This window comes from Equus caballus, chromosome 3 (genome assembly GCF_041296265.1).
Source record: "Equus caballus isolate H_3958 breed thoroughbred chromosome 3, TB-T2T, whole genome shotgun sequence".
In the NCBI taxonomy this organism is placed as follows: Eukaryota; Metazoa; Chordata; class Mammalia; order Perissodactyla; family Equidae; genus Equus; species Equus caballus.
Window position 1 is genome coordinate 117,746,266 of NC_091686.1, and position 27,411 is coordinate 117,773,676.

Genomic DNA, 27,411 nt, shown 5'->3' on the forward strand with positions numbered 1-27,411 from the left:
TAGTATTTTTATAAGCTTTATCTTCGAGGACTAAGTGTGAAAGGTTTGAGAGCAAAAACACTTCTTCACTGCAAAAGCATTGTTTTCCCTTCATGAAATATTAATTTTGGATCAGGTGAAATGTAGCAGAAATATTTATGATAAAATGTCTCTTCACAAGCTCGGTTTGGTAGCACTGGTGAATTCCCTGCGGAGAACAAGAGTTCTCCAGGATAACAAGGAAATGTGATGTGTTGCTTTACATATTTCCAGTTGTTTAAACTGCTTATGATACCATAAGGGTATTAATTATTTTCGGATTAAGATCCACACCAAAATCCAATCTATTTATAAAACAAGCCTTTCCTCCCTAACACAGTCCCTGACACCCCAGGGGGGTTCCACGCTCAGAAGCAGCCATTCTGGTTTGAATGTCCAAATCTGAGTATGTTGTTTGGAAATCTTAAGCATGCACTCATCTATAAAGCCTTGTTTTCTTTTGTTTGGTTTTCTGAAATAGTCCTGTGTTTGAAACATCAAGTCCAGTATCTTGACACAGAGCTTTTCAACCCACAAAGTAGTTAGAGACCTAATCAAATATAATCACTGGGACCATCACTTCCAAAACTGTAGGATTATTTGGCCAAAATGGATGGTTGGAGCAGCAACCTCTTTATTCTCAGGACCCCAGCAATGCTGTGCGCCCCTCTGGCACAGCCCTCTTTATATCGTGAGGGGAGGGAAATGAGCCTTACAGGGAGGCAACATAAGATAGAGCAGTGTTTCTCAAACTGGGGTTCATTTTGGACCCCCAAGGAACTCTAGCCTTTTGGGGGGGGGGGTCTGTAAATCCCATGAGGACTCTACTACTGAAAGGAAAGCATAGATTTCTAAGCCAAAATAAATTAATTACGAGCGTATTCTGGCTCTTTTGCCTATGCTTTAGAGCCTAGCATACAGTCAGATAATTTTAGTGCCCAGGTTGGCATTTATGGTTCTATTTGCATTGGCGTCTAATGTTTACCACAGTTGGCATTTTCCCTTGTTGGAGAAATAAACAGGCATCATGAAAAGAGCTGGCCTCTCCCTATGGCCTCCCCGAGGACCCAGGGTCTCCTCCTGCCTGGTCTCCCGCTGACCGTAGGCCCTGCGAACAGAGCTCAGTCTCTTCTTGGGACCCCAGAGTGCTCCTGCCAGCATCCCCACGGCAGCGCCAACTCTGGACAGATTAGTGCCGTTTGCACCAGGTGCCCTGCTGTGACTGACAGATGGCGCCTGAGCGTCACTTCCCTTTGACAGCAAAAGCGGTGCTTAGGCTTTATTTCTGTGGCTAACTAAGAAGAGAAGCTGAAAGAAACGCCCCGGTTCCTATAGAAAGTGAGCGTACAAAACACGATGAGATTTTCCCTATGGCTGGGTTGCTGCAGCCCCTCGAGGTCCCTGAGTCAAAGCCAGAGGAGCACTGGTATTTATATCCACATTTGAATCTCACTCCATCAGGATCGTTTACAGCACCCCGGAGAACACAGACTCGTGCTCTGAGAGCAGGGCCTTGCTGGTGGCCTCTAATTCCTCTCTCTGGATGGTGCCCAGCACATAGTAGGCTTCATTAAATGTTTGCAGGATATGTGAACCAATTCCACCTCATACGACAGTCGTGTGAGCCTGGACTTTACTTACTCGTTTTCTGTAGGCAAGATCCGACAGAGAAATCACTGCTCGCTGAGATTCGAAGCCTCTCTCACTCTCATCTATGTCATAAACGTTTGGATGTGGTGGATTTTTCCTAAATGTTTCACTGCAAATTAACTCAGAAATAACTAAACATATGGAGGATTCTTTATGAGCAGCGGCAGTTCCTGTATTTCCGTTTAGGGCAAATTTGGGACAGCAGGGTGAACGAAAGTGTGATTGTTTGATCCTTTCTCAGAGAACGAGAAGATGTCAGTGAGTGGAGCTGGGCAGACAGAGATGAGCGTGGACTGGTGCTCTCAGGTCCCCTTCCTCCTGTCTCACAGCCCATCAGAGTACATGCAGCGTTGAAAAACTATCAAGACCTGGGCTCCACCCAGAAACAACTGAACCAAGCCTTCTGGGGTGTCAGTCCTTTTTAAAGCTCTCCAGGTAATTCTAAAGGGCAGACAGGTGTGAGAATCCTCGCCTGCCCCACTGCTGGTCACTCACCGCAGATAAGTGCTTCTCATTTCTGGAGACTAAAACCTAACAGTGATAAAGGGCGTTTAATTAAAGTTCAAGCTAATGTTCATCACTATTTCTCCATGTCTTAGATACCTTATGTTCTCATCTAATCCACAGCAGAGCCTTGCAGAAAGCTGCTGTGTTACCCTCATTTTACAGATAAGCAAACTGAGGCTCAGGACAGGTAGACAGCTGTCCCAACACTAACTAAAAAGTGTCAAGGCCAATGGTTTGCAATATCAGATTATTATAGATGGGATGGAGAGCAGGTTACTAAATGTCTGCAAATGTCCATTTGGTTGTGTATAAAATCAGAATGAGGGGCTGGCCCAGTGGCGCAGTGGTTAAGTTCACGTGCTCTGCTTTGGCAGCCCAGAATTCTCTGGTTCAGATCCCAGGCATGGACCTACCCACCAATTATCAAGCCATGCTGTGGCAGCGTCCCACATATAAAGTAGAGGAAGATGGGCACAGATGTTAGCTCAGGGCCAATCTTCTTCGGCAAAAAGAGGAGGGTTGGTGGCAGATGTTAGCTCAGGGCTAATCTTCCTCAAAAAAAAATAAAATAGTGGGGCCGGCTCCGTGGCTGAGTGGTTAAGTTCGCGTGCTCCACTGCGGCGGCCCAGGGTTCAGATCCTGGGCACGGACATGGCACCGCTCATCAGGCCACGTTGAGGCAGCGTCCCATATCCCACAACTAGAAGGACCTGCAACTAAGATATACAACTGTGTACAGGGGTGGGTTTGGGGAGATAAAGCAGAAAAAAATATATATATAAAAAAATGAAAAAATAAAGTAAAAGCAGAATGAAATATGGATCGTATTCAGTTACTGTGGCAGCGACAGGGGAGACATGGCAGGTGTTTGATGTCCATTCTATTCTTTTTGAAAATACACGTCAGGAAGGGAGGGGCCCTGTCTTTCTCTAGCACATTGCCTTCATAACCCTATGGATGTGAAATTCTTCCTGTCTGACTCACCATGGCTCGTGCTCGCCACATCCTTTACAAAATGACTAAGATCAGATAAGACTGTGGCGCTCTCACAAGGGTCATCAGCATTCTGAGTAGAGCAAAGTGCTGCTGGCCTTGTAGAGTGCCGTCCATTCTGTCATGCTGATGACACCACTTGGCTGATTCAGACGCCAAGGTGGGTCACTAAGCCCCCAAATTTTGCTTTTTAAATTCCAGAAAAGTTTGGGCTGTCTTCATGACATTTTAAAATTCCTTTCGTACAATAGATTGCTCACGTCTCTCCAAAGCCAATAGTAAAATATCTTTGTGAACTTTTATTAAGATTTTAATATACAAACCTAATAAGTGTTGATGTTACAAATCAAATAACTTACAAAGGTTTACATATAAGGCAAAAGTTAAGGATTCCTCGCAGGCCCCTCCCGCCCCTCCCTGTTGTCCTCTTTGTTAGCGCTATGGAGGGAGTTCTATTAGGGAAGACAATAAAGTGTGAGAAACATAATAACAGATTTCTCAACTTTTTGAAACCACTTTTTGTCATCAAATATGGATGAATTGTAGTTTTTTAAATAGTACTTTTTAATGAAATCTTTGAGCTGGAAGAGATGTATTGGGCCCAACCTGCTCGTTTTTCAGGCGAAAAAATTGAAGCCCAGAATGTCCCAATGTTCTGTTCAATGCTGCAGTCTACCATGGGAGCAGGCCTGAAAGGCAGCTTCCCTGACCACCTCCCCAGGCCTCGGATCCAAGGCTTACTGCCTTGGAGGAGACAGCCCTGCACCTTGTGATCCCTTCACCCCGTCTGTAAGAGCTAGCCGCGGGCCAGGAGCATAGGGAGCCCTCCATAAGGGTCAACTTATTTTATCCCCTGTCAGCGCTCCTTCAGCACTGCCGGTTAATGCACTCAGAGGAATGAAGCGATTGTATAAGCAAGATATTTAAGTGGTAGATGCTCTCAAAGTGGGGAAGGGCGATACAAATTTGTCCCGCATGACCATAATCAAGTAATTTAATTCCTATAAATATTGATATAATCTAAAACTCAGTGTCAATAACCCTAGATACCCAAACATAACATGACTGATGTTAAAGCAACTTGCAAACCTTACACTGTTATGCAAGTAATTGTTATTCATATTTCCATAACATTTTGTAGTTTGCAAGACATTTTCAGATGCATCAGCTTATTTCACACTTAAAACAATACAGTAAAAGAAAGATAAGGACATCATTATTTATAAATGAGGAGAGATGAAGTGCTCCCACAATGTCACACAGCTAGTTAATGACAGCACTGGAACTGAACGGAGTCCCTCAATTTCCAGTCCAAGAATCTCCCAGCATTTGATGTGCATTGTTTGTATTATATTGACGAATATATTTGAGTTCTGTTCCCCACCACTATGGAAGAGACAACTTCCAAAGAGGCCACGAACTAGACACTTCACACAGCATCCAGAGAGGACTGTCGGTGAACGAGAGCCTAATAGCCACCTCCCCTTTCCCTGCTGTCATTCACTGACCTAGAAGCATCAGATGGAGGATGTGGCTGTGGGGTAATACATGTGGCGTCTGAGGACCTGAAGTCAGTCCTAGTTCTTTAGTCACTTTCCTGCAGTTACTGGTCCAAGAGCACACAGCTCAAGTCCAAATCTCTTCTTTTCTCATGCGTGATACTTGATAGTCTTGAAAACTTAAAAAATTCATTTTCACATATGACCAACACCAAGCTGCTGACCTCTGTGGTCCCACCAGGCTGTACAAAGCCTCTCGGGCACACTATGCAATCTAACATCTTCACACTTTTGCACCTAGCACTCCACCTGCCCAGAATACCTTCCCTAATTCTAAGCCCAGAAGACACAGACTTATTCTGCAAGACCCAGCTCAAGTATTCTCTCCTTTATGAAGATTCCCCTGGCTCTCCAAGGCAGAACTTGGATTTGTTCTGTTTTGTTTCTTATGCATCTGTTTTTACAAAGCCCTTTGCTAACAGCCGTCATAGAGGGATGCAGAATCTGTATCATACTGAGCTTTAGGAGTGCCTTGAGGGCAGGGGCTGTGTCTTATTGGCCACAATAGTTGTACCAAGTAAGTTTTCAGTAAATGGCAGTTGGATAGATGGGTGGATGAATGGATGGACAGATGGATTGAAGAATGATCTAGAAGTGCCTAAAGCTCAGTGGGGTGCAGTTTAGTGACTGGCTAGGAAATGGAATTTTTGAGTCTTGTGGATCTGGGCTCTTATTGCAGATAAGGGATCTTGGGCACATGATTTAACCTTCCTGAGCCTAGTTCTCTCTAACAGTGAAATCCACTCTCTAACCTGCTACACTCAACCGGAAGCCCCAGGAGGCCGATGGATGGAAACCATGTCAGTGGCTCCTCAGCCTTGGCTCCTTGTTGAGTTTGTCCAGTAGGAGAAAGCAGCAGGAGATTCAGGGCAGGAGGAACGTGAGATGGGGATTTTCACCACCCACCCCCCCCCCCACCACCACAGCTCCCTCCCTGCAGGTCCCTCAACTGGGAGCCACAGTTCTCTCTCCATCGGCCCTGTCTCTGGGTCCCAGTGACCTCTGGCCTCCCTGACCCCTCCAGGCCCAGGCACGGTCACAGCACCCCCAGGTCCTCCACTGTTCTTTGTGAATTCCCTCCACTCTGTCCACGCCTTTTAAGTGGTCTCTTTATTAAACTCAAATTACCCAATTTGAGGGGACCCCTGTTTCTTGCTGGAACCCCAAGTGATACTGTGAGTAATATGCTTTATCCCTCCCAGGGCCTTTGTGTAGATTAAATACAATCGTTGATGGAAAGCCCCTATTAAATGCTCCCAGGGTCTCCACTGCTAATTTGTGTGGTAAATTGGGCTAATGATCTCTCCTACGTGGGTGAATACAAGCCACAAATAAAATGCTGTGTCCTATGTGAAGCGGTATATAAATGTAACTCCCAATAAATATTTCATGGCAAAGTCACACTTTGAAAGGAGAAGCATGCCTTCTCCTGCGCATGCGTGAACGCCCCTGAGCAGAGCCAGCAAGCCTGGGCTAACGTGCCCCGGGTGCCCAGGGGAAGCGCACAATTGCACACCAGGGAAAACCTGGCTCAGGATATGTTTGCTGAGCTCCTCAGGGCAGATGGGATGAATGCTGACAGAAAGAGGACAGCATATCAGGGGAAAGTCCCCTCCCCCACTCTGCTCCAAAAATAAACCAATTATTGACCTGGATTGATTCTCTTTCCGTCATTTCCTCTGAGCCAGCACCGGTATCCTATTTTAACAAGAAACGGCAGTAGCATGTTCACCAGAATTAAAACATGATGTGAAGGCCCAGTAACGAGTTTGCTTTTGTTTCCACAGGCTGAGTTGAAGATCCCTCTTATTTGCCGGGAGCCAAGAACTATGAACAGGCAGTAAGTACCTCAATGCCCCGGTGAGCTCAAATCTCCCATCTGCTAGTGGGAACAGGAGTCAGATCCTGGCATATGAACTAAGGAATGATGCCAATGTGCCCCCCAACGGGGAGGGCATGTCCAGTTTCAAGGCCGAGCCTGAGAGGCCGGGGTTGAGGGTATGCACGTCAGTGTTCAGAGAATGCCCTTTCCAGTAACAGTGGGTTTTTGTGGACAGGCCACTTGTTCTCGCCCAGGATGGGTGTGTGGTTGGGGCAGGGGCGAGATACCCCAGCACCAGAATGCCAGACGGGCACCCGGAAATACCATCCATCCCTCCACACCCTGGTGTGTGAAGGCAGATCTAAAAGAGCAATGGTTCACACACTTGTTCCCACACCGAGAACCTGGAACTCAACTTGCTCTTTGTGGAGCACCTAGCATGGGTCGTGTGGTCCCTTTAGGATATCCACATGTGTATCTGGTTCAGCAAAAAATCTATCCCGCTCCTGATGTCTATTAACACAGTAAAATGATAGCAGGCCTCCAAGTGTAAGAAATATTTATAGTGAAAAAAGAGACCTTTAAATTGAGAAAATTTGGTGTACTAATTTTAAAATCAATCTACTCGTCTATTTATTTGCTTTGTTTTGCCAATTGGCAAGATAGCACTGTTATTCTCCTCTGTGGGGAATGAGAAGCAGGGGGATGGTGGGAGAAAGAACATGGGTTTCTGAGTCAGGCAGACTGTGTGGAGATCCCTTGCTCCATCAGTTTACAGCTGTATAATATTTTGGAAGTTGCCTAACCCTCTGGATATTTGAGAAGTACTTCACCCTTCCTCTAGAAAGCAGGATCTGGCTTGGGGCCTGCCTGGTTTCTGGGTGGATCTCTGGTCCTGGAGAGAACCTGGAGGACAGCACAGGGTAACCAGGTTACCCTTGCATCTCACAGGTGGGCCCTGGGTACAGGGCTGCTGTCCAGAGTGACATGGAGGCAGCAGCCCCAGCATCACAGCTACCCACAGATGCCCATGGGTGTCAAGGTGGGCCGACCTGACACAGAGCCAGGCCCACGGGATGGGGAAGCTGGAGCTGGTGCTTTTCCTCTTGCCACGAGAAGTGGAGCCAAAGCTCCCTGGTGCACTGTTCACAGATGGGCTGCTCTCCTGACCCGGAACCTAATTTAGGGAGCATGTCCTCCATGCGAGGTGCTCAGACACGCTTCTCTTTGATCCTACAGTGGGGTTGGACGGCAGGCACCATGAACTTCTCTGAGCATCAACTTCCTTGTCTAAGTGACTTGTCTGAGGTAGCACAGAGAGTGCTGACAGAGCTGAGGCTGGAATGCAAGTCTGTCTGACTCCAAATCCAGTGCTCCTTCTGTTTATCCCACCACTGAGGGAAACTGGGGAAGGCACAAGCTGGGGAGGTAAGGCAAGTGTAGTTTAGAGAGCTGGCTGATCTGGGGTCACACAACAAGAGGGTGAATTCTCAGACCCACAGTTATGATCGGCGATGAATGTGGCAGACAGCCGCCACATTATAAGATAATCAAATAAGTGGTGTGTGGTGTTTGAATCAACAGCAGGGCAGGTGCATTAGTCTCCAAGGGCTGCCAGAATAATGACCACAACTGCGTAGTCCAGACAACCAATAATGTATTGTGTCACAGTTCTGGGGGTTAGAAGTCCCAAATCAAGTGTGGGTTGGTCTGTGCCCTCTTCTAAGGCTCCAGGGGAGAATCCTTCCTTACCTCCTCCAGCTGCTGGTGGCTCCAGGAGTCTCCAGGCTCATGGCTGCGTCCCTCCATCTCCGCCTCCCTCCATCTCTGCCTCCATCTTCACATGGCCTCTGCTCTGTGCCTGTGCCTTCTCTTCTTCTGACTGTCTCAAATCTCCCTTGTCTTTTTCTTTTTTTTTTTTTTGAGGAAGATTAGCCCTGAGCTAACTACTGCCAGTCCTCCTCCTTTTGCTGAGGAAGCCTGGCCCTGAGCTAACATCCGTGCCCATCTTCCTCTACTTTATATGTGGGACGCCTGCTACAGCATGGTGTGCCAAGCGGTGCCATCTCCGCACCCGGGATCTGAACCGGCGAACCCCAGGCTGCCGAAAAGCAGAACGTGCGCACTTAACCGCTGCACCACGGGGCTGGCCCCTCACTTGCCTTTTTCTTATGAGGACATTTGTCATTGGATTTAGGACCCACATGCATAATCCAGGATGATTTCATCTCAAGATCCTTAACTTAATTACATGTGCAAAGACTCTTTTTCCGAATAGAGTCACGTTCACCACTGCCAGGGATTTGGATGGGGACATATTTTAGGGCCACCATTCAACCCCCTATGGCAGGCTTTATTTTCAGACCCCCATCCCTCTTTGGGGGCAATGCAGGGTTACTTTGACAATCCCAGCGATATTTGCTGTGAGCTTCCATCTGGCTTTGTGGTTGACAGTCCTGACCTTCACCCCTGCTTTAATTTCTGTCTGTGATCCCACCCTGTGCCAAAGGTCTCCCCTATAAAGAGGAGGATATGTCCCTTCTGGGGACTTCACTACCTTTGGTTTTCACCAGACAGTTGGCAATTGCTTCTCATCAAGTTTTCCAAAGGATAGCTTTGTGATTTCAGCCTTAGAGTCATGTCAGATAAGAAGCTGCCAATACATAGCCTAGAGAACAGACCAAATCATCATAACTTCATAAACGTCGGTTTCCTCCTCTCAGGATGCTGCATCAGAATCTGTACTTTCACAAGATCCCCAGTTGATCTAGCCACAGTAAAGTTTGAGAAGCACTGGACTAGAACAGTGGTTCCCAGCACTGGCTCCTTTCTGGAATATTCAAGAAGTATCTACAATATTCGCCAAGATATGACTGGGAGAAGGCAGCCACATGTCAGACATTGCGTGAGTGTAGTTTGGAAATTTATGACCTTCCTCCACACACACACGCTCAAAAACACACACACAGAGGGTTTTGTTCTGCTATGCCTTCAGGGGAGCACTCCTTCCTTTGTGAAAATCATTAACCCAGTTAATTCAAACCAGTAGATTTTAAACCTGACTGAGCATTAGAATCATCAAGGAGGCTCTCAACAAAAAGCCATTTCAGTGTCCTTCCCCAGACCAGAGAAATCAGAACACCTGGACAATGGAACTTTCTTTTAACACACAACTGAGTCTAGTCTGCAGCTGGGGCTGCAAAATGCTGATTTGAGGTGTCTTACAATTCTATAACCTGGCATTCCTTACAGTTTTATAACCTGGAATTCTAAATGGCCTTTGTAATGACAGCTAATTTCTTACTATCTCCCATCGGGCACCTTTACAATGAATGAATGAATAAACACAAATGAATGATCAGAGATAGATTATACATACACACATATGTGCACATATATGTATTACATATCTACATATATGTATATATGTGTATACATGCAATATAAGTATATGCACAAGTATTGCCTATAAATGCATCAGTTCAGTCAAAAGCATGTACTGAGTATACACTGCTGGGCACCGGGCTAGGCGCCTCCCTCATAAAGATGAATAAGATTCAGTCCCTGCCCTCAAAGAACGTTAGCCATAAGTTAAGCAAATCATTTTAGTATTGTGTAGAAAGTGATGGGAGAGTTCCACAAATGCGAAGGAGTCCGGATGTCATGATTCTAAATTGCTCTGAAGTGAGCAGGCTATTTCACATTCACTTTTTTTGCAACAAATCTTTCAGCTTTCCTATCAATGAAAATAGTACCTAAGGGCTGCTTCCTCGGAGCCCATTGGTGCTGTCAGAGAGATGTGAGCAGAACTGCCCGCTGCCCCATTACGCCATCAGGGCTGGATAAAGGGGTCTTAGGGTTGGTTTCCAGTATCTCTTCATCATTCTGCAAAGAACTGATAAGAACTTTGTGCTGCGGTTCTGAGTGCTTGGGAAGAGACAGAGGCCGCTAGAGTGACTGCTTTGAGCCCCCTTCCAGCAAGCAGACGCCCTGCACCGGCCAGGCCGCTTTGGGAACTCGAGAGGAAGATGCTCTTGAACATCCCAGATTGGGCACTGTCGGGAGAGCAAGCGCCCCCAAAGTATCCACTTTGTAACAACAATGAAAAGCTGTGGGAGTAAACTAGCTTTGTCCCTTGTTAAAATTATTCCTAGTCCTCATGGAAATTTTAGAAAATGTACAAAATTACCAAGAAGAAAATGAAAATCACCAATTATCCTAGCACCTAGAAATAACCACTATTTTGCTGTAGATTTCTTAACTCATTATTCTATATCTTTGTGTAATATTTTAAAATTTCAGGAAACCTACTTTTAAAACTTCTGTTGTTTTCAGTCACTCATTTAATCATACTGTTTTGTATTCTAAACATTGTCCCACATTATTAAATCTTCTTTAAAAACAGTGTTTGAAGGCTAGTACTTAAATAAATTTCCTAATCCCTTATCCATAATTCCAAAGTCAAAAGGCTTGGAAATACTGAAAGGTTTTGTAACTAATTTGACAGCAAAACTTGACCTGCAATGAGGTGAAGTTATGCACATTCCTCACGTGTCTCGCTTACTGTGAATATCCACATTTCACTGCAGAAATATTAGTGTGTTTAAGGACCAGGTATCGCTCCAGACTTACTGGTGATATTACATATTATTCAGTACAAGCACAATATTCCTGTTCTAAAACCCAAAATATTCTCAATTCCTAGCCCTAAGGAATTTGGATAAAGAATGGTGGACCTATATTTTATCCAGTGGTTTATTTTATCTTGACCTTGGTGTTGAACATTTCCATTGTTACTGTAAAGTTTTATGAGGCAGTTTTATGGCCAAGATTAAACTTGATACTTTATGCTATAGGAGTATTAGAGTAGGCTGTGTCACCATGGTCCCCAGCATGCAGTACTGTGTGTCCTGTCACATGTAACACAATTATACTGTGATGGTGTCTCATTACAGAGGCACCCAGGGTCAATCAAATTATCTGACAATAACCTGGTATTGCTTCTCTTGCATCAGGGAACTTGGCTTTCATGTTTGTTTATTTGGGGAAGAATTTTAATGATAAACAAAATAGATTTTAATGATAAATAGAGTTTTAGAGCTAGAGAAAATCTTAGAGGTTGGAATTCAAGCTTCCACACATGGTTGTAAACCCCATAGCAATAGCCTTGTGAGATCAAATCGAGACTCTTCTTGAATACTCTTAGGATAAAGAGCTCACCACCTTCTGAGACAGGGAGTTTAGAAAGTGTCAGAAAGTTCCTCTGTGTATTGACATCAACAAGGCCAGCTTCAAGTCAATGTTAATCGTTGACCTCATTGCTTAGCAAAATAACCACACTCTCCTGCAATACTTTTCTCACTTGAATTCACTGTCTAGTTAGAGAATGAAAGGGTAAAGTGAGTAAAAAATTGTTGACCGTCTCCTATAGGACAGTCACTCTGCTAGTCATTTTTGCATGTTGATCTGTGTTTGGCTGTCTGGCTACTGAGCACTAAAACACCCTTCCCATGTTGTCACATGAGACCCACCCCCCAGCTTGGGATAAAAGTTTTCCCAAATTCAGGGTCCAGAGTTAAAGCCACATCTCTCTGACTCCAAAATCCATGATCTTTGTGCCATATTGAACTGCTTCACAATGATTAAGAACATCATCTTGCGTATTTCTCATCAGGGACACATCACGCAACTGAATGAGTGTTTTGCTTATTAGAGGAATATTATCTCTTTGAAAGCTTGTATGCTAAAGTCCACTCAGTCACTAGCTGGGGGTGGATATCAGCTCTTCTCAAAAGGGCCCAGCTCAATGGCTGATACACAGGAGATGCCCAATAAACGATGTTTCCCCTTATATGTACGCATGATAAAACTCACTGTAAACTTCAGGTCATTATTTTCCTTCATGATATATGTGAACAAGCCCTGCCTTCAGTCTCAGGGAGCAACTTCATTTTGATTTGCAGGAATTGATAAGTGTAAATTCCACCGAATCTTGGGTAAACAAGAAGCAGCAATTTTGGCATCCTGAGATCAGAGTCTTGCACCCAGCAGAGTAGCCAGCATGGGCTGCCTTCCTAGTTACCCAGAAGTAATTACGAACCAACATTTGGGCCAACCAGACCTGTCCACTAGTGCTATCAGTCACATAGCTAGGATTCCTCTTCGTGGTTGGCTGGTAATTAAAAAGCTGCAAGCTGTGAGAGAGCATGGCTGAGATACAGGGTGAGAGTTTGCCAGAGGTTGTAGACATGGCCAGCGAGAACTTTGCAGGAGCAGCAGGTGTGGTTGGCCTGAGATTCATGAAGATGGGTGGTGATGGAAGAACAGGGGATTTTCAGATAGCCTTCCTTCTCTCTTAATGGCGACATTGCCAGCTGGTGATGGAGCTAGCTGACTTCACTTGCTTTCAGCCACGTGGGAAACGTTCAGCTGAACAAACTTAGTCTCCTGCCAACTATCCACAAGGTTGAACTTCTCATGATTATGGTCTTTAAAAATGTCACAAAGAATAACGGAAACTGTGACTTACTTTAATATTTGAGTTTATTCCTATCACACAAATAATGTAAATTTATTGTAGAAAATTTAAAAATACAAAAAATATATATGTAAAGAAATACTGCCACTAATCAAACCACTGAAAAGTGGTCAAAATTATTGAATATTTTTCCTTTTAGTCTTTCTTATACAATTATGCATCCTATTTTGTCTTTTAACGTTAATATATCATAAGTATTTTCCAATGTTATTAAAGTCATTTTTATAGCAATGCAATGTCCCATCATCTTAGGCATCTCATATTTTATATTCTTCCACTGCTAGAAAACGACACAACTCATGAACTAATTTGACAAGCTCTATTAATATATCCCTGTCCAAATGTTAAGATTTTGTGTTTTATTACCTATTAATAAGCAAAACCAGCCACTCCAGGGAGTCTTATGAGCCAGACCAATGTTTGGAGACCCTGACCCACAATAGCAGTCTATAATGATCACATAGTATTGCTTACATAAATGTGCAGAGAAAGCGGAAGTAAGGCCCAGCATGTATGGTTGGATACTCTGTGAAGGCCAAACCACCAGTCACTTGCATATTCTACCTAACATATACCCAACATTTCCCCACAGATAAGATAAAGGAAGAGAAGAAAGTTGACTGCATAAAAACCTTTGGTCATATCCAAATGCACATGAAACCCAAAAGGTGAAAAGATTTCCAAAAGTTTTGGATGGATATGATTTGGGGCCAATATTAGGAAGTCCTGGAAAATGTGCCCATTGGAAAGAGAAAAAAGGATTTCCTGGAGGCCTGGCTCCCTAGAATTTCAAAATTCCTGGTGAAGAAAGACAAAGTCATAAGCAAGAGCAAGGGAGTTTTGATCACAGGCTAAATATCAAGTAGAAAATTATGAGTGTCTCCTGCTTGGTTCTCCATTCTTTCCTTCCATTCTTCTCTATTACTTGGGGATGGGGAGGAGATTAAAATATATATTTTAAGAGCTTAAAAATAATTCTGTTTAGTTAATCCAAAAAGGGAGATATTAAAGTCAAACATTTATTTAGCTCCCATGGTGAGGAGACCAAATACTTCAGTGATGCAGAGGGTGGGCTCTGATGTGATCTGATGGGAATATCAGCTCTGCCACTCACCAGCTGTGACATTTTAGGCAATTATTTAGCCTCTCTGAGCCTCATTTTCTTTATGTATTAGATGGAAATAGTAACTATTTCGAAGGATTGCTGAGAAGATTAAGTGACAATGTATGCAGTGGGTTTAGCAAACTATCTGGCGTCCAGGGAACATTCCATAGATGTTGTAGCACACTGTATTTTCCAAAGATGGCCAGAATATCTCTCATCCCACATGCCTTAGTGCAGTGTGACCGGGACCCTCCCCATTCAGAGGAGTATTTGCTTCTCTACCTCCTTTAACTTGCCTGCGCCTCTGACAGTATTGACCAAGAGACTGTAACAGAAAGATCACTGTGCCGAGTCTGGGCACAGGATTTAACAGCCAGACAACTCTGCTTCCTGCCTTTGGAATCCAGCTATGATGGCCATGCTGTGAGAAGCCCAGGCCATGTGGAGAAGCCCAGGGGCGACAGCCTCATGGAGAGACAGGGAGGCTGAGGCGCGTCAGGCATCTGACAGGAGAGTTAAGAAGCCGTCTTGGGGGGCTGGCCCCGTGGCCGAGTGGTTAAGTTCGCGTGCTCCGCTGCAGGCAGCCCAGTGTTTCGTTGGTTCGAATCCTGGGCGCAGACATGACACTGCTCATCAAACCACGCTGAGGCAGCGTCCCACATGCCACAACTAGAAGGACCCACAACAAAGAATATACAACTATGTACCGGGGGGCTTTGGGGAGAAAAAGGAAAGAATAAAATCTTTTAAAAAAAAAGAAGCCGTCTTGGGCACTCAGCCCAGTCCAGCCTTGAGATAACCAGCTGAATGCAACAGCTTGACAGACCCGAAGAGGAGCCCATCCGGCTGAGAAGGAGAAGAGATAAAAATAAGTCATTGTTTCAAAGCCACGGCTTTGGACTGGTGTGTTATGCAGCAAGAGATGACTAGACAGATATTGTCTGCTATTTTTATCATCATCGCAATTATTACTTCATGCAGGACCCTTTGCTGTTAGATGTTCAGGATACAATTTAGAGATTTGTGTGGCTTGATATCTCACTTTGAAGAACATTCATTCTGGATGAGAATGGCGATAAACAACTAATTGTGGGTGAGCGGGGGGCTAGTAAGGTGTCCTTTGTTCCAAGTGTGTGCAAAGTGCTGAGGGGACACAGAGGAGTGAGGGGTTATTCTGTTTGGGAGCAAATCTTGGGGCGAGGTGTGGTGGTACTAGAAGAGACATCTTTACAGAGGAGGTGACAGCGAGCTGAGCTGGGGGAACGATGGGATGTTACCGGGCAGCAAATGGAGGAGAGAGCAGAGAGAGACTTTCTTAAGAAGTCACAGCAGCTGGGAAAGCTCGACTAGGATTTAACATAAAGGGTAACATTAAATTGACTGAAAAACTGAATTATGTTGCTTAAAAACTGATTCTAAGTAATTGGACAGAGAATTTCTTGACTGCATATGATGGATAGTAGAATTCTATTTCCCATATGTCTTTATCGGTGGGGAAAAGAAATCGTGATCTGTGATCAGAAGGAGGATCAAGGCCTGAATTTGAGTTGCAATGTTGAAAATCCCATTTGGGCAGGATGGGTTTTGCTCCCCTGCCATGTTGCCTTTTGGATAGGCTGCAATTAGAGGAGTTTGCGCTGCCATTTGTTGCCATTGTCGTTTGAACAAAAATTCTTTGAATAATAGAATTCTACATCCAGGTCAGCTTCTGTGGACTTTTCTAAGGATTCTATTAGCAGAGATCCAGGAAATTTTATGAGGAAGGAACATGAAATCTTTCTCTGCCATCTTCAGCAAGGTTTCATTCTCTTCCTTTATTTTCTTCAGTTGCTTTGAATATTGATTAGAAACAAAAGAATAGCCATAAGCTATGCATAAGCTATAAAGAACAATAAAACAGTTCAGATATGTGCACTCATTCCCCATTTTTAAACCATATCATTATTTTTGAAGTTTCATTCACCCTTCTCTGATCACAGCTCCTCACCCCCCACAGGGAACAACTGCCCTGAATTTTGTGTTAATCATTCACTTTATTTTTAATTTTATCATGTATGTTTGTATCATTAAAAATAATTTGTTTAATTTGCTTGTTTTTGAACTTTAAGCCAAAAGAATCATACTACAGGGGATATTTTGTGCCCAGAATACCTGGTTTTTAACAACTGGTTCTACCAGACATGACCTGTGAGATCTTTAGCAAGTTAGTAAACTTCCCTGGAAAATGGAAACACTAATAGTGCTGACTTCATAGCGTTCTTCTGAAGACTAAATAAGCTTATTTGTATAACGCATTTAAAACAGTGCTTGGAATATAGGGTGGGCTATATACGTGTGAGCTATTATTGTTCTACAGTCTGTTTTATGACTGCCCCAATTTACATTCCAAAGATGCTCCATGTAGTGGAGGGCCATGATCCCTTCAATTTCATGGCTATATAAATATTTCCTTATGTGCATACACTACTATTTATTTATCCATTGTCCAGTCAATAGACCTTTGGGTTGTTTTCCAGATTTTGCTCATACCACTGCTACTAAGAATTTAGTCGCACAATCTCTATCCAAAACCTAACAGGCTCACTAAACTTCCTGCTAATTCAATACTGAAACCAATCCAGTTTGTGTCTTGGAGCATGTATTCAAGAGTCTCTTTATACAGAGGTATATTCTCAGGACTGAAGTCTCTGGGGCACAGAGCATGCGTACCTCCAACTTCACTAGACAAAATGTCACAGTTTCCAAAGTCACCAGGCCATTTTACACTCCCACGAGTGTGTGTCAGTGACCCAGTTGCTTCCTGACCTCATCAACCCTCCATCAGGCAGTTTTAATTTTTACCACACTGGCAGGTGGTTTTAATTTACCCTTGTTGACCTCACATGTGGTTAAGCATCTTTTCAGACACTTACTAGCCATTATCTCCCTCTCATCTGCACACAGTGCTTGTTCAAATCTTCTTTTCATTTTTCTGTCAGGCTTTTTGTCTTTTGCATATTGATTTGTATGAGCTTTTATTTATTCTGTACTCTTTTCCCAGTTTTTGACTTGAGTTTTCCTTCTCTTTTGATGTTTTCTTTTGGTGACCATAATTTTGAGGCAGTTGAGCATAGCAAACTTTTCTTTCTGATTTGTTGATTTTGTGTATTGTTTAAAGAAACTTTCCTTACCCTGAGATCATTAAGATAGCTTCCTATATTGAAGTCCAACATCATAAAATTTGCCTCTCACTTTTAGGCCCTTAATCTTCCTTGAGTTGATTAATTTGTGTATGGTGTGAAGTATGGGGGATCATTGTTTTATTCATACAGATAAACAATTTACTCAGCAGCATATGTTAAAAAGTCTCTCCCTTCTGCACTGATCTGCAATGCCAGCTCAGTCATACACCAAGTTTCCTTATGCGGGTGGATCTTTTTCTGGGCTTTCTCTTCTGTGCCATGATTAAATTATCTACCCCATGTTAATTACACAAGTCCTAATTATTATAACTTTATAGTAATTCATGGTATCGGGGAATTTACATCATCCAGCTTGTACTTCATCAATGAATTGGCTTTTGAATGTTTACTCTTTAATGTAAACATGAGGATCACTTTGTCAATACACACACACACACACACACACACACACAACCTTTTGGGATTTTGATTGGAACTACTTTGAATCTATAGATAACTTTGAAAAGAAATGGTATCTTTATGATACTGAGTTTTCTAGTTCATGAACATATTATATATCTTCAGGAAGAGAGAAAAAACTTCAACATAATTCTATAATGTTTTATAATTTTCTTCCTGAAGGACTGAAACCTAATATCTTTTGAGAGAATTGTTTCTAGGCACTTTACATATTTTAATGATAGTGTAAATGTTAAGATATCAAAACTTCATAGTTTTGTGTTTGTTGGTGCATATGCTTTTATAAATGTTGTATACAGTACGCTTGCTAAATGTTTCATCAATTCTAATCTTTGTCCATTTATTCTTTCGGGTTTGCCTTGTGGATGATATCATCTGTAAATAACTGAATTTTATTTCTTCTTTTCCATTTTTTATGCTTTTTTTTCTTGTCTGGCAGCACTGCTTAGGGCCTCCAAAACAATGATAAATTAACATGGTGACAGTGAGCATCCTTGCTCTTAAAGGGAATACTTTCAATGCTTCAGCACAAATCATGAGGGTTCTTTCACATTTTGGTAGGCTTCCAATAATCAAGTTAAAGACTAGGCTACCAAGAGTCTTTTTTTTTTTTTTAATTACAAGTAAGTATTAACTTTAATCAATTTTTTTTATTTATTGAGATGACTATATATTTTTCCTTCCCCTTCTGTTAATGTAATGATTTATGTTAATGAAGTTTCTAATGTTAAACAAAACTTGAACTTCTAGGTTAAATACAACTTGGTCATAACATATTAATTTTTGGTGCAGTGGTATATTGGTGCAATGAGTCATTAGTGAGTTTCAGTGAGATGCTCTATCATTTTCCTTCCTCCTGCTCTCCTTGCTGGACATTGGCTTCAGGTTTGTGCTAAACTCATCAAATGAGTTAGAGTGTATTTCCCAGTTTTCTGTTCTCAACAAGAGATTGTGTAATGGGGAATCATTTTCTTCTTTACTGAAAAACTGTCTTGAATTGGTATTTCCTTGGAGGAAGATTTTCAATTATTGATTCAATATCATTGTTGATTATAAAAAGATATTTAGTTTTACTATTCCTTCAAGAGTAATTTTTGCTGTTATATTTTTTCTAAGTATTTGTTTATTCACTAATATTCTCTTGTCATTTTAACCTCTGTTGTGCCTATAGTTATGTCTCCTTTTACATTTCTAATTTTGTCCTGTGGTGTCTTCCCTTTTATTCTTGATCAAGCTTACCGAAGATTATCAATTTCATTAGTCTTCTCAATTGTGAATTCATTTCATGTTTAGCGACTTCTGCTCTTATCTTCATTATTTCTGTCTATGTTCTTGGCCTTTTGCTTTTGTTGTGTCTCTGATCTACCAAGTTAGTGCTTTAATAATTAAATTTTCGCTTTTCTCCCTTTCTAATAAAAATATTTCAGTTATGTATTTCTACATTATTATTCAGATTTAAATACTTTTATTCCCATTATCATTTCTTCTTTGATTCACGAGTTGATGATTTCCAGATAAATTTGAATTTTTTAATAATCTTTTTGTCAGTGATTTCTAACCTAATTGCATGGTATTCACAGAAAATCATCTATATGACATTATTTTGTGAAATTTTTTGAGAAGTTGTTATGTGTTCAAATATAGGGCAGTTTTTTGCAATGTTCCCTGTGTGCTTAAAAAAAAGGTATATACTACCATGATTGAATGAAGTGTTTTAGAAATATCCAAAAGAATGATTTTGTTAATTATGTTGTTTAAATCTTCTTTATTCTAATGGATCTTTTGTCTTTTTATCTTATCAGTTATGAAGACTAAGTGTTAAAAATATTTCATATGATTGTGAATTTGTCTTTTTCCTAATAATTATTGTAAATACATATGTTATTAGGAACACAGAATTTTCAAATTATACTTCTTCGTGAACTAATTCTTTCATTGTTATGTAATGACCCTCTTAGGAAAAACACTTTTTCAAAGAAATTTATTCTGTCTGGTATTAATATAACCAGGCCAGATTTCTTTTAGTTAGTATTTTAATAGTATATCTTTTACATTATTTTATATTCAAATTTTCCTATCCTTAAGTTTTAGATGTGTCTCTTATAAAAAGTATATAGCTGGATTGTGAAATTTTTAATCCAGTAAAATAAAATTGTCTTTTAACTAAAGAATTTACTCCATTTACAATTATTGTAATTACTGAAATATTTAAATTTATCTCTACAGTTTATTTTGTATTTCCTATTTTACCCTCCTTTTTTATTTCCTTTTTTTTTGTTTTTTTCTTTTGGTATCCTGTTTTCCTTCTTTCGGTTTGATGTGTGTGTGCACGCACAGGCACATGTGTGTATGTGCGTGTGTGTACGTATTTTTTTCTCACTCCCTTTTACCTCTTCTAGTTTGTTAGTTATACCTTCTTTTTTTTATTTTTGGGATATCCCTTTTTTTTTGAGGAAGATTAGTGCTGAGCTAACATCTGCTGCCAATCCTCCTCTTTTTGCTGAGGAAGGCTGGCTCTGAGCTAACATTCACGACCATCTTCCTGTACTTTATATGTGGGACGCCTGCCACAGCATGGCTTGCCAAGCAGTGCGTAGGTCTGCACCCGGGATCCGAACCAGTGAACCCAAAACCGCTGAAGCGGAATGTGCGAACTTAACTGCTGCACCACCTGGCCGGCCCCAGAATTTCCCAAATTTTTAATATCTAATTAAATTATCAATCTCTAAGGTTATTTACCTACTTTTAGAACAATACATGGACCTTTCAGTACATTATTTCTGATGACTCATTCACAATTTATATACTACCACTGTGATGTATTTTAATTTTGTGTCATTTGTTAACCCCTTAATACTTTATTATTATTATTATTATTTTAAACAGTCAATGTTTTTGAATATTTACTCAAATATTTAAAATAATCTTTGGTCATCTTTTCTTTTACTATCTCAAACTTTACACTGAAGATCACTTTCTTTCAGTATGAAGAAAACATTTTGAAATTTTCTTTAGTGCAGAGGTCTTTTGTAGGAAAATACGTTTTAGTGCCAAAAAAAGTCTTTATTTTGCCCTCATTTTAAAAATGACATCTTCATTGGACATACTATTTCAGGTTAACAGTCATTTTCTCTCCAAACCATAAAGTTATTTTTACCCTTTTGCCAAACACTGCTGTTATTGAAAAGTCGATTATCAATATAATTGCCATTTTTTAAGGTAATAGTTATTTTCCTTCTGCATGCACTTTGCTTTTGGTTTTCTGCAGTTTCACTATAATATGTCTAGGTGTGAATTTTTTAATTTATCCTGCTTTGGATCCATTGCAAATGCTGATTCTCTATTATGATGCTTTTCACCATTTTTGAACACCCTAACTCATTATCTCTCAGATAATTTTTTTGTGCTGCTCTCTTTCTCCTATCTTTCTGGAATTCTTATTAAACCTATATGAGACCTTCACCCTCCATCTGCCATATCTCAGGCTCCCTTTATAGTTTCCTTTTCTTTATTCTATCCTGAATTCTGAATGATATATTTTAAAGATCTATCCTTCAGCTAATGAATTAATTAATTCTCTTTAGCTATGTCTAAACTTATTAAATCCATAAAGTAATTATTTTCCCAAATCCACCTGATCATTTTTATAATATTTCTCTTTTACTTTCTCATACTAACCCCCTTCCTTATTTAAACATAATGTACACACTTAGTTTATATACTTCGCCTGATAACTTTAACATCTAAGGACTGAGCAGCTGATCTTGATGTTATTGTTTCTTCCATTTCTTAATTTCCTGCTTTGTTATCTCAAGGGTTTTCTAATTTTGTCTGTGTGCTCATTTTTCTTAGACATTAATCTGCAGGAATTCTTTGAGGTCTGAGTTGAACGTGGGCTCCTACAGAGAGGATTTGGGTTTGCTTTTGTCAGATGCCTAAAGGAACTACAAAAACAGGACTTATTTACACTAAATTCTCAGGTTGAAAGTTTTTAGACAATCTGGGCTGAAAACCCATGGGTATTTATGGATTCTCCGAGTAAAAAATTCACTCTGCACCAATGTTTGAGAATGTGGAAGGTAGGCTTATATCCAGTTCACTCTTACACTGAGACTGTGGCCATTTAGAGTCCAGATATATATGGGGATGGGGTCTCCTACTATACTCTCCACAGTGGAATATCTGAGCTATAGTTCAAGCCCACCGTGCTCTGTGAGGCCATGAAAATCACAGACCATTTTCCCCTGTTTTAGCAATACCACCAAAGAGAAAGCCAGCTTCGGTGCTCTGCTTCCCTCTCTGGGTTCTCACCTTTATTTGAATTTTGGGCTTTCTCTGAGCAGTCCTTATTTTTGCCAGCAGTTGATGGCATAATAAATTACTTTATTTTTTGAACTGTTTTCCATGAAATCTTCAGTTAAGGTGTCTAATTCATTATGCTGGAAGAAATAAAAGACATTTTTTCCCTATGGAATTCAATTTTTTAAAATTATATTTCAATAAAATTGCAGTTAAAAATAGAAGAAAAGAGGATTTCATGTTTTTTATTTCATCAGTGATGCTCTTATGTTTATATAAAGAAAAAATTACGCATCCCTGGGATTGGTGTGTTCTTTACTCAATATGATTCACCAAAGTTTTGCAAATGCCTATTCAATGAATGTGAACTAAGCTCTTCCTACGTACCAGACTTTGTGCTATTCATATTTGTATGCATTACCTCATTAGATTTAATCTTCAGAGATAAACGATTTGAGGGCTACCCTATACATTAAAAGGGGGAAACAGTATCAGGCAGCAGCCTGGGTTAAGCTATTGTTTGTTATGTGCCTAGCAGTATTAATAGATCCATATATGTACTGCCAATTAATCTTTATATCCATGAATGAACAAACAAATAAAAAACACATCAGTAAATCTAAAATAGATGAACAGCCATATATGCTGCTATGGAATGACTGTGGGGTCTGGGCTCTAACATGTGACCATGCCAGTTATTAAAACTAGAAGACTGGATTAGTAATGTCATCTCTCTGTGCCACAGTTTCCTGGATCAGTACAAGATAATAATCCTCCACTTCAGGAATAAAAAAAGGGATTAAATGAGTAATGCACATAAGAAAACACCAGTGTTAGATTTCTCCTCCCTCTTAAACAATCAAGTTGTCTTTGATAACTTATCAGCTGTGTGACCTTGAACAGGTTACTGGACCTATGCGTGCCTCAGTTTCTTCATCCATACAATGTAGATAATAATAATACTGATCTCATTAAATCGTGCTGACTACTAAATGACTGAATATATGTAGAATGCTTAGAACATTATCTTGAACATAGTAATCCTTCATAGATTTTAGCAATTCTCAGTTATTATCTTAATTTAAGAGAGATTGTAAAAGGTACTAGCCTTTTTAATACAAGAAATAAGACTTTTGTAAAAAACTTTGTTTTCCTTGATTGTAAAATAGGAACATATTCATGTAAAATACAAAAATAAATCAGAAAGGTACAGAAAAAAAGTGAAAGCATTCCAAAATGATGCACATGTTAAAGATCACTGTATCACTTTTGGTACAGAAAATTCTAGAAGGGTATACACTAAAATGTTAGCAGTGATTTCTTCATGTGGGATCAGAGTGATTTTTAACTTTATGTGGGTACGTAATGTTGATATAGATAAATATAGACATAAATATAGGCATATTCAAACTATATATGCATCTGTAGACATATCTAATTGTCTCTTTATAATGCAGTTATTGAAATAGGCAACATTAGCAGTGTATAAATTAAGACTTTAGTTGATTCAAACCTTTATTCTCTTCTTCATTCATCCATATGTTAATTCAATCTGACATCTATTCGTTTGTGCATCCACTCATCTATTTATTTCCTATATGCGAGGCCTTGTGCTGGCTGCTAGGGACGACTAGATGGAGACTTATCAGCCCCAAACTTAATCCAGTGGAGCAATGGACCAGCAAACAAGGAGTTTCTAAGCAAGGAGATTTACTAAGTGCCAGTAGAAAGTGAAGGTAACGCAGGAGCACAGAAGTAAGGGTGCCTACATCTACCCAGGTAGGAGGGGCAGGTGGAGACTTATGTGAGAATCACAATGTTGAAGACAAGTAGGACTTTGCCAGGAATACGTGGAAGGAAAATTCCTTCCTAGCATGAGAATTCTTCGTGAGATCTGGAAAACATGCTTCCTTCTATGACAGTGAAGGCCACTGGTTCTGTCCTCCCAGGAAAACCAGACCTCCCTTGTTTGAGTGATGAAAGTAAGGACTTTAGCTGGGTTGTTAAATGGGTTGTTAGTAGATTAAACCAAGCTGCTTTGTTTTCTCAAGCTTTGGGCCCAAGGTCTAGGAGACTAGAACAAGGGCCAGCCCTTGACTCAGAGCCAGAAAGCCTGAGCCTCATCTTCTCTCTGCCACTCACAAGCTTTTTAAACCCAGTGTCAACACGAATAATCCATAACCAGTCTATAAATCCAGATTGAGGTGAGTTTATTATGAGCCAGATCTGAGGATCAGATAGCCTGGGAGAGTCCTTTCACAAAGGAATGGAGCACTCCAAAGAAATGGTGGCGTACAGAGTGGTTATATCCATCAAAGAGCATGTATCATATATGATTGGAATGTCCCTTTTACAACAGTCATGAGATTGCCTAGCTCACACAGTGATTCACACAGCAATTGATGAACATGGCAGCTAGCAGGTCTGTGGTCTCCAGCTGGGAGGTCACAGCAGGTCAACAATCAATCCCCAGCCTAGGGAGAGATGTGTATCCTTAGGAAATGCCAATGTGGGGGAAGTTACATCTTTCTTTACCTTAAAGGGCGTTGTTCTTGTCTTTGGGACATAGTAAATACTTAAACGAGATATACAATGCATGCTCAACAGCCACGTCAGGCACTTTTGGAAAAACAAGGTCAGGCTGAATTAGTTTTACACCAAATGGCTTCCTCATATACTCCAATATATCCTATTGCTTGCCATTTATTTATCACCAGGCAGCACCTTCCTTATGAATCTTGGACTCCCTTGTCTAAAAAAAGGAAGATAATAGCACCCATTTTCTCCACCATGTTTCATACGCCAGATGCTTGAAAGGGCAGCATGTTTGATCATGAAGATAGATGACTGTGGCTGCTGTGAAAAGAGATTAAACCTTGAAATCAACCAAACCACAGTCCCAATCTTTCCTCCATCACTTGTTAGATTAGGGTTACATGATATAATGTGTATAAAATACACGGGAGATGCCTAGCATCAAGTGCCTCTTAATTGTTACTTCTTTGAACTTGGAGTCATAAGATAGTAACAGCTCCAGCATTTAGTGACATTTGAGACTCAGACAAATGGCCCAGTTTCCTCATCTATAAAGCAGAGATGTCTCATAAGATTACACGCCTATGATGCCACTCGAGATAATATGTGGGAAAGTCTTAATCAGTTCAGCAGGACCAAATAGATGGGATGTCTCATTACAAAGTAATTTTCACGATGAGATGTATTGCTGAGAACATCAGTAACAAGGTGAAGAGCTGTCCTGTAACACCAGGATGCAAGTGAGATACCAAACACGATGAGGTCCAGAGAGCGGTCACAGCAGAACAAGTGGATTCAGCACACTGGATGTAGTGGAATGAATACTGAGTTAGAATCTGGAAGCCCAGTTTCAGTCCAAAATCTGACCTACACTGGCCTTTTGAGGATCAGAGGAGGAGTGTCTCTGGGCTTTCGGGCAGCTAACATGTCTGTTTTCATCATTTTTGCATCACTGTCACCTAGAATAGTGTCTCTTATGGGTCAGCTGAATGCATAACTGAAACATTTTTTGTAGTTTACTTCTCCCTCTGGGAAGTTGTAAGTATAACACCTATCTCTCAGAATTACTGAGTTGGACAAGAAAGGCCTCACCTAGCACATAGTAGGTGCAAGACATAAAGTACTTCTCTCCCAGCACTGCCCATGAGAGGCTCACCTCTGCATTGCAGGTGGATTTATTATGGCCTTTTCCATCAGTCCCACCAGAGAGCTCAGTCATATTTCTATAGCTAAGTGCCCTTCCCACTGCTAATAACACTCAAGATCCAAAGGGGACAGATGTCGGGCTATTTTCAGCCCTAAAAAATTTCAAATTCGTAATCCACCAGCTCAGATGCCTCATATACTAATCAGATCGGAGAAAAAAGCAGAGGACTTGGAAGTTTCCCCAACAAGCCTGAGATTGTAACTGCAGTTTCTAAGTCCTCACTTTTCACCAAAGAGTCACAGAAGGAAATGGTTGAGGAAAGAAATGATCTCTTAATGGACAGCAAATTTTTGATGGTAACTTCTGGGCCAGCCTAGGATAAGCTGTGTCTACTATGCATCCCCAGAGCCTGAATCCACCCAGTAAGTGCTGATGAAGTAAGACCCAGACCCCACCCCAAGGAGCTGACTGTCTGTGGGAAGCCTGGGAGGTACACAAATGACAGTACTGCCTAGGGACCAGTGGGATCCAGTATATACAATGTTCAGTGATGGCAACAAAAAGAGTGTGGAAAAATCTGCCTAAGGAAGGGGAAGGTCCAGGAAGGCTGCCTAGAGAATATTTTCTTCGGTGTAGTCTTGACAAGAATCTTAGTTCAGCAATTTCTTCATATTGCCAATTCCACAGCCTTGGAAATAATGCTGGGATCAACTAGTTCCTGTAGAAACATCTGCATAAGTCAATCCTCATGGGCAATAAACAGCTAGGAATAATAGTTTGAATGCTGGCTGCTTGAGGTATTGTGAGTCATACAGTTTCATTTGCCCATGAAAATTCTCAAAGTTTCACATACAAGAAAAAGGAAGAAGCAGGTAAGAGGAGGCCACCTGCCTCCATCACACTAGCATGGCTCGGGGGAGTTAGGCCTTCTCAACCTTGATCACAGTAGTGTGGCTGGATAGTCATGCTCCCTGCCAAGAAGCACACAGCTTGGTGGCCGACTTCTGTCTCCTCCACTTCTGTCTTCCGTAAGCCAGATTCATCAACAGTGAGGAATTTCTGCCTGACAAAATAGATTTGCTTGGACACATCTGCTCCAAAGCTGATAACATGTCCTGGAAACCCATCATTGGACCATTTCACTTTGCACTTCAAGTCTTGGGTCTATTTTCTGAGCTGACACATAAGTGACATAAACTGTCTTTTCTAAAGCTCTCTAAGTTTAAAAATAAACCTTAACCTTGCAAAGTTAAGCCTCTAATTCACTTTCAGTTGTGTTTTGTTTAAAAGAAGCCTTAAAGTTGTCAGAAATGCAATTAGAATTTGAAAATTTCGAAATGAATATCCATACATGCAACGATAATATGTGTGTGTGCATGTGTGTGTACATGTGCGCTATTTTTTAAGTACCCAATATGTACCTGGTACATACATTGTGTCATCAGATCACCCTAAGGACTAAATGTATTATTGTCTCCAAAGTTGGACGGTTAAGTATGCAAATTCAAGTCTGTCTGACTTAGGCACTTGTGTCACTTCTGTTTAATTGTGCTGATTTATAAGGTTCTTGCCCTCAGAAAGGAGAGGAACTGATACT

General features: G+C 41.0%; 1 protein-coding gene across 3 annotated transcripts in view; it reads left to right on the forward strand.

Moving 5' to 3' along the window:
• Nucleotides 1-27,411, forward strand: part of CLNK (cytokine dependent hematopoietic cell linker) — a 154,540-nt gene that overhangs the window by 7,044 nt on the left and 120,085 nt on the right. For all 3 annotated transcript variants that reach the window (XM_001499285.6, XM_070262704.1, XM_070262703.1), the window contains exon 2: nt 6,515-6,567. In XM_001499285.6, coding sequence (XP_001499335.3) covers nt 6,557-6,567 — 11 coding nt within the window. In that variant the 5' untranslated portion in view covers nt 6,515-6,556. The remainder of the gene's footprint in view (nt 1-6,514; nt 6,568-27,411) is intronic.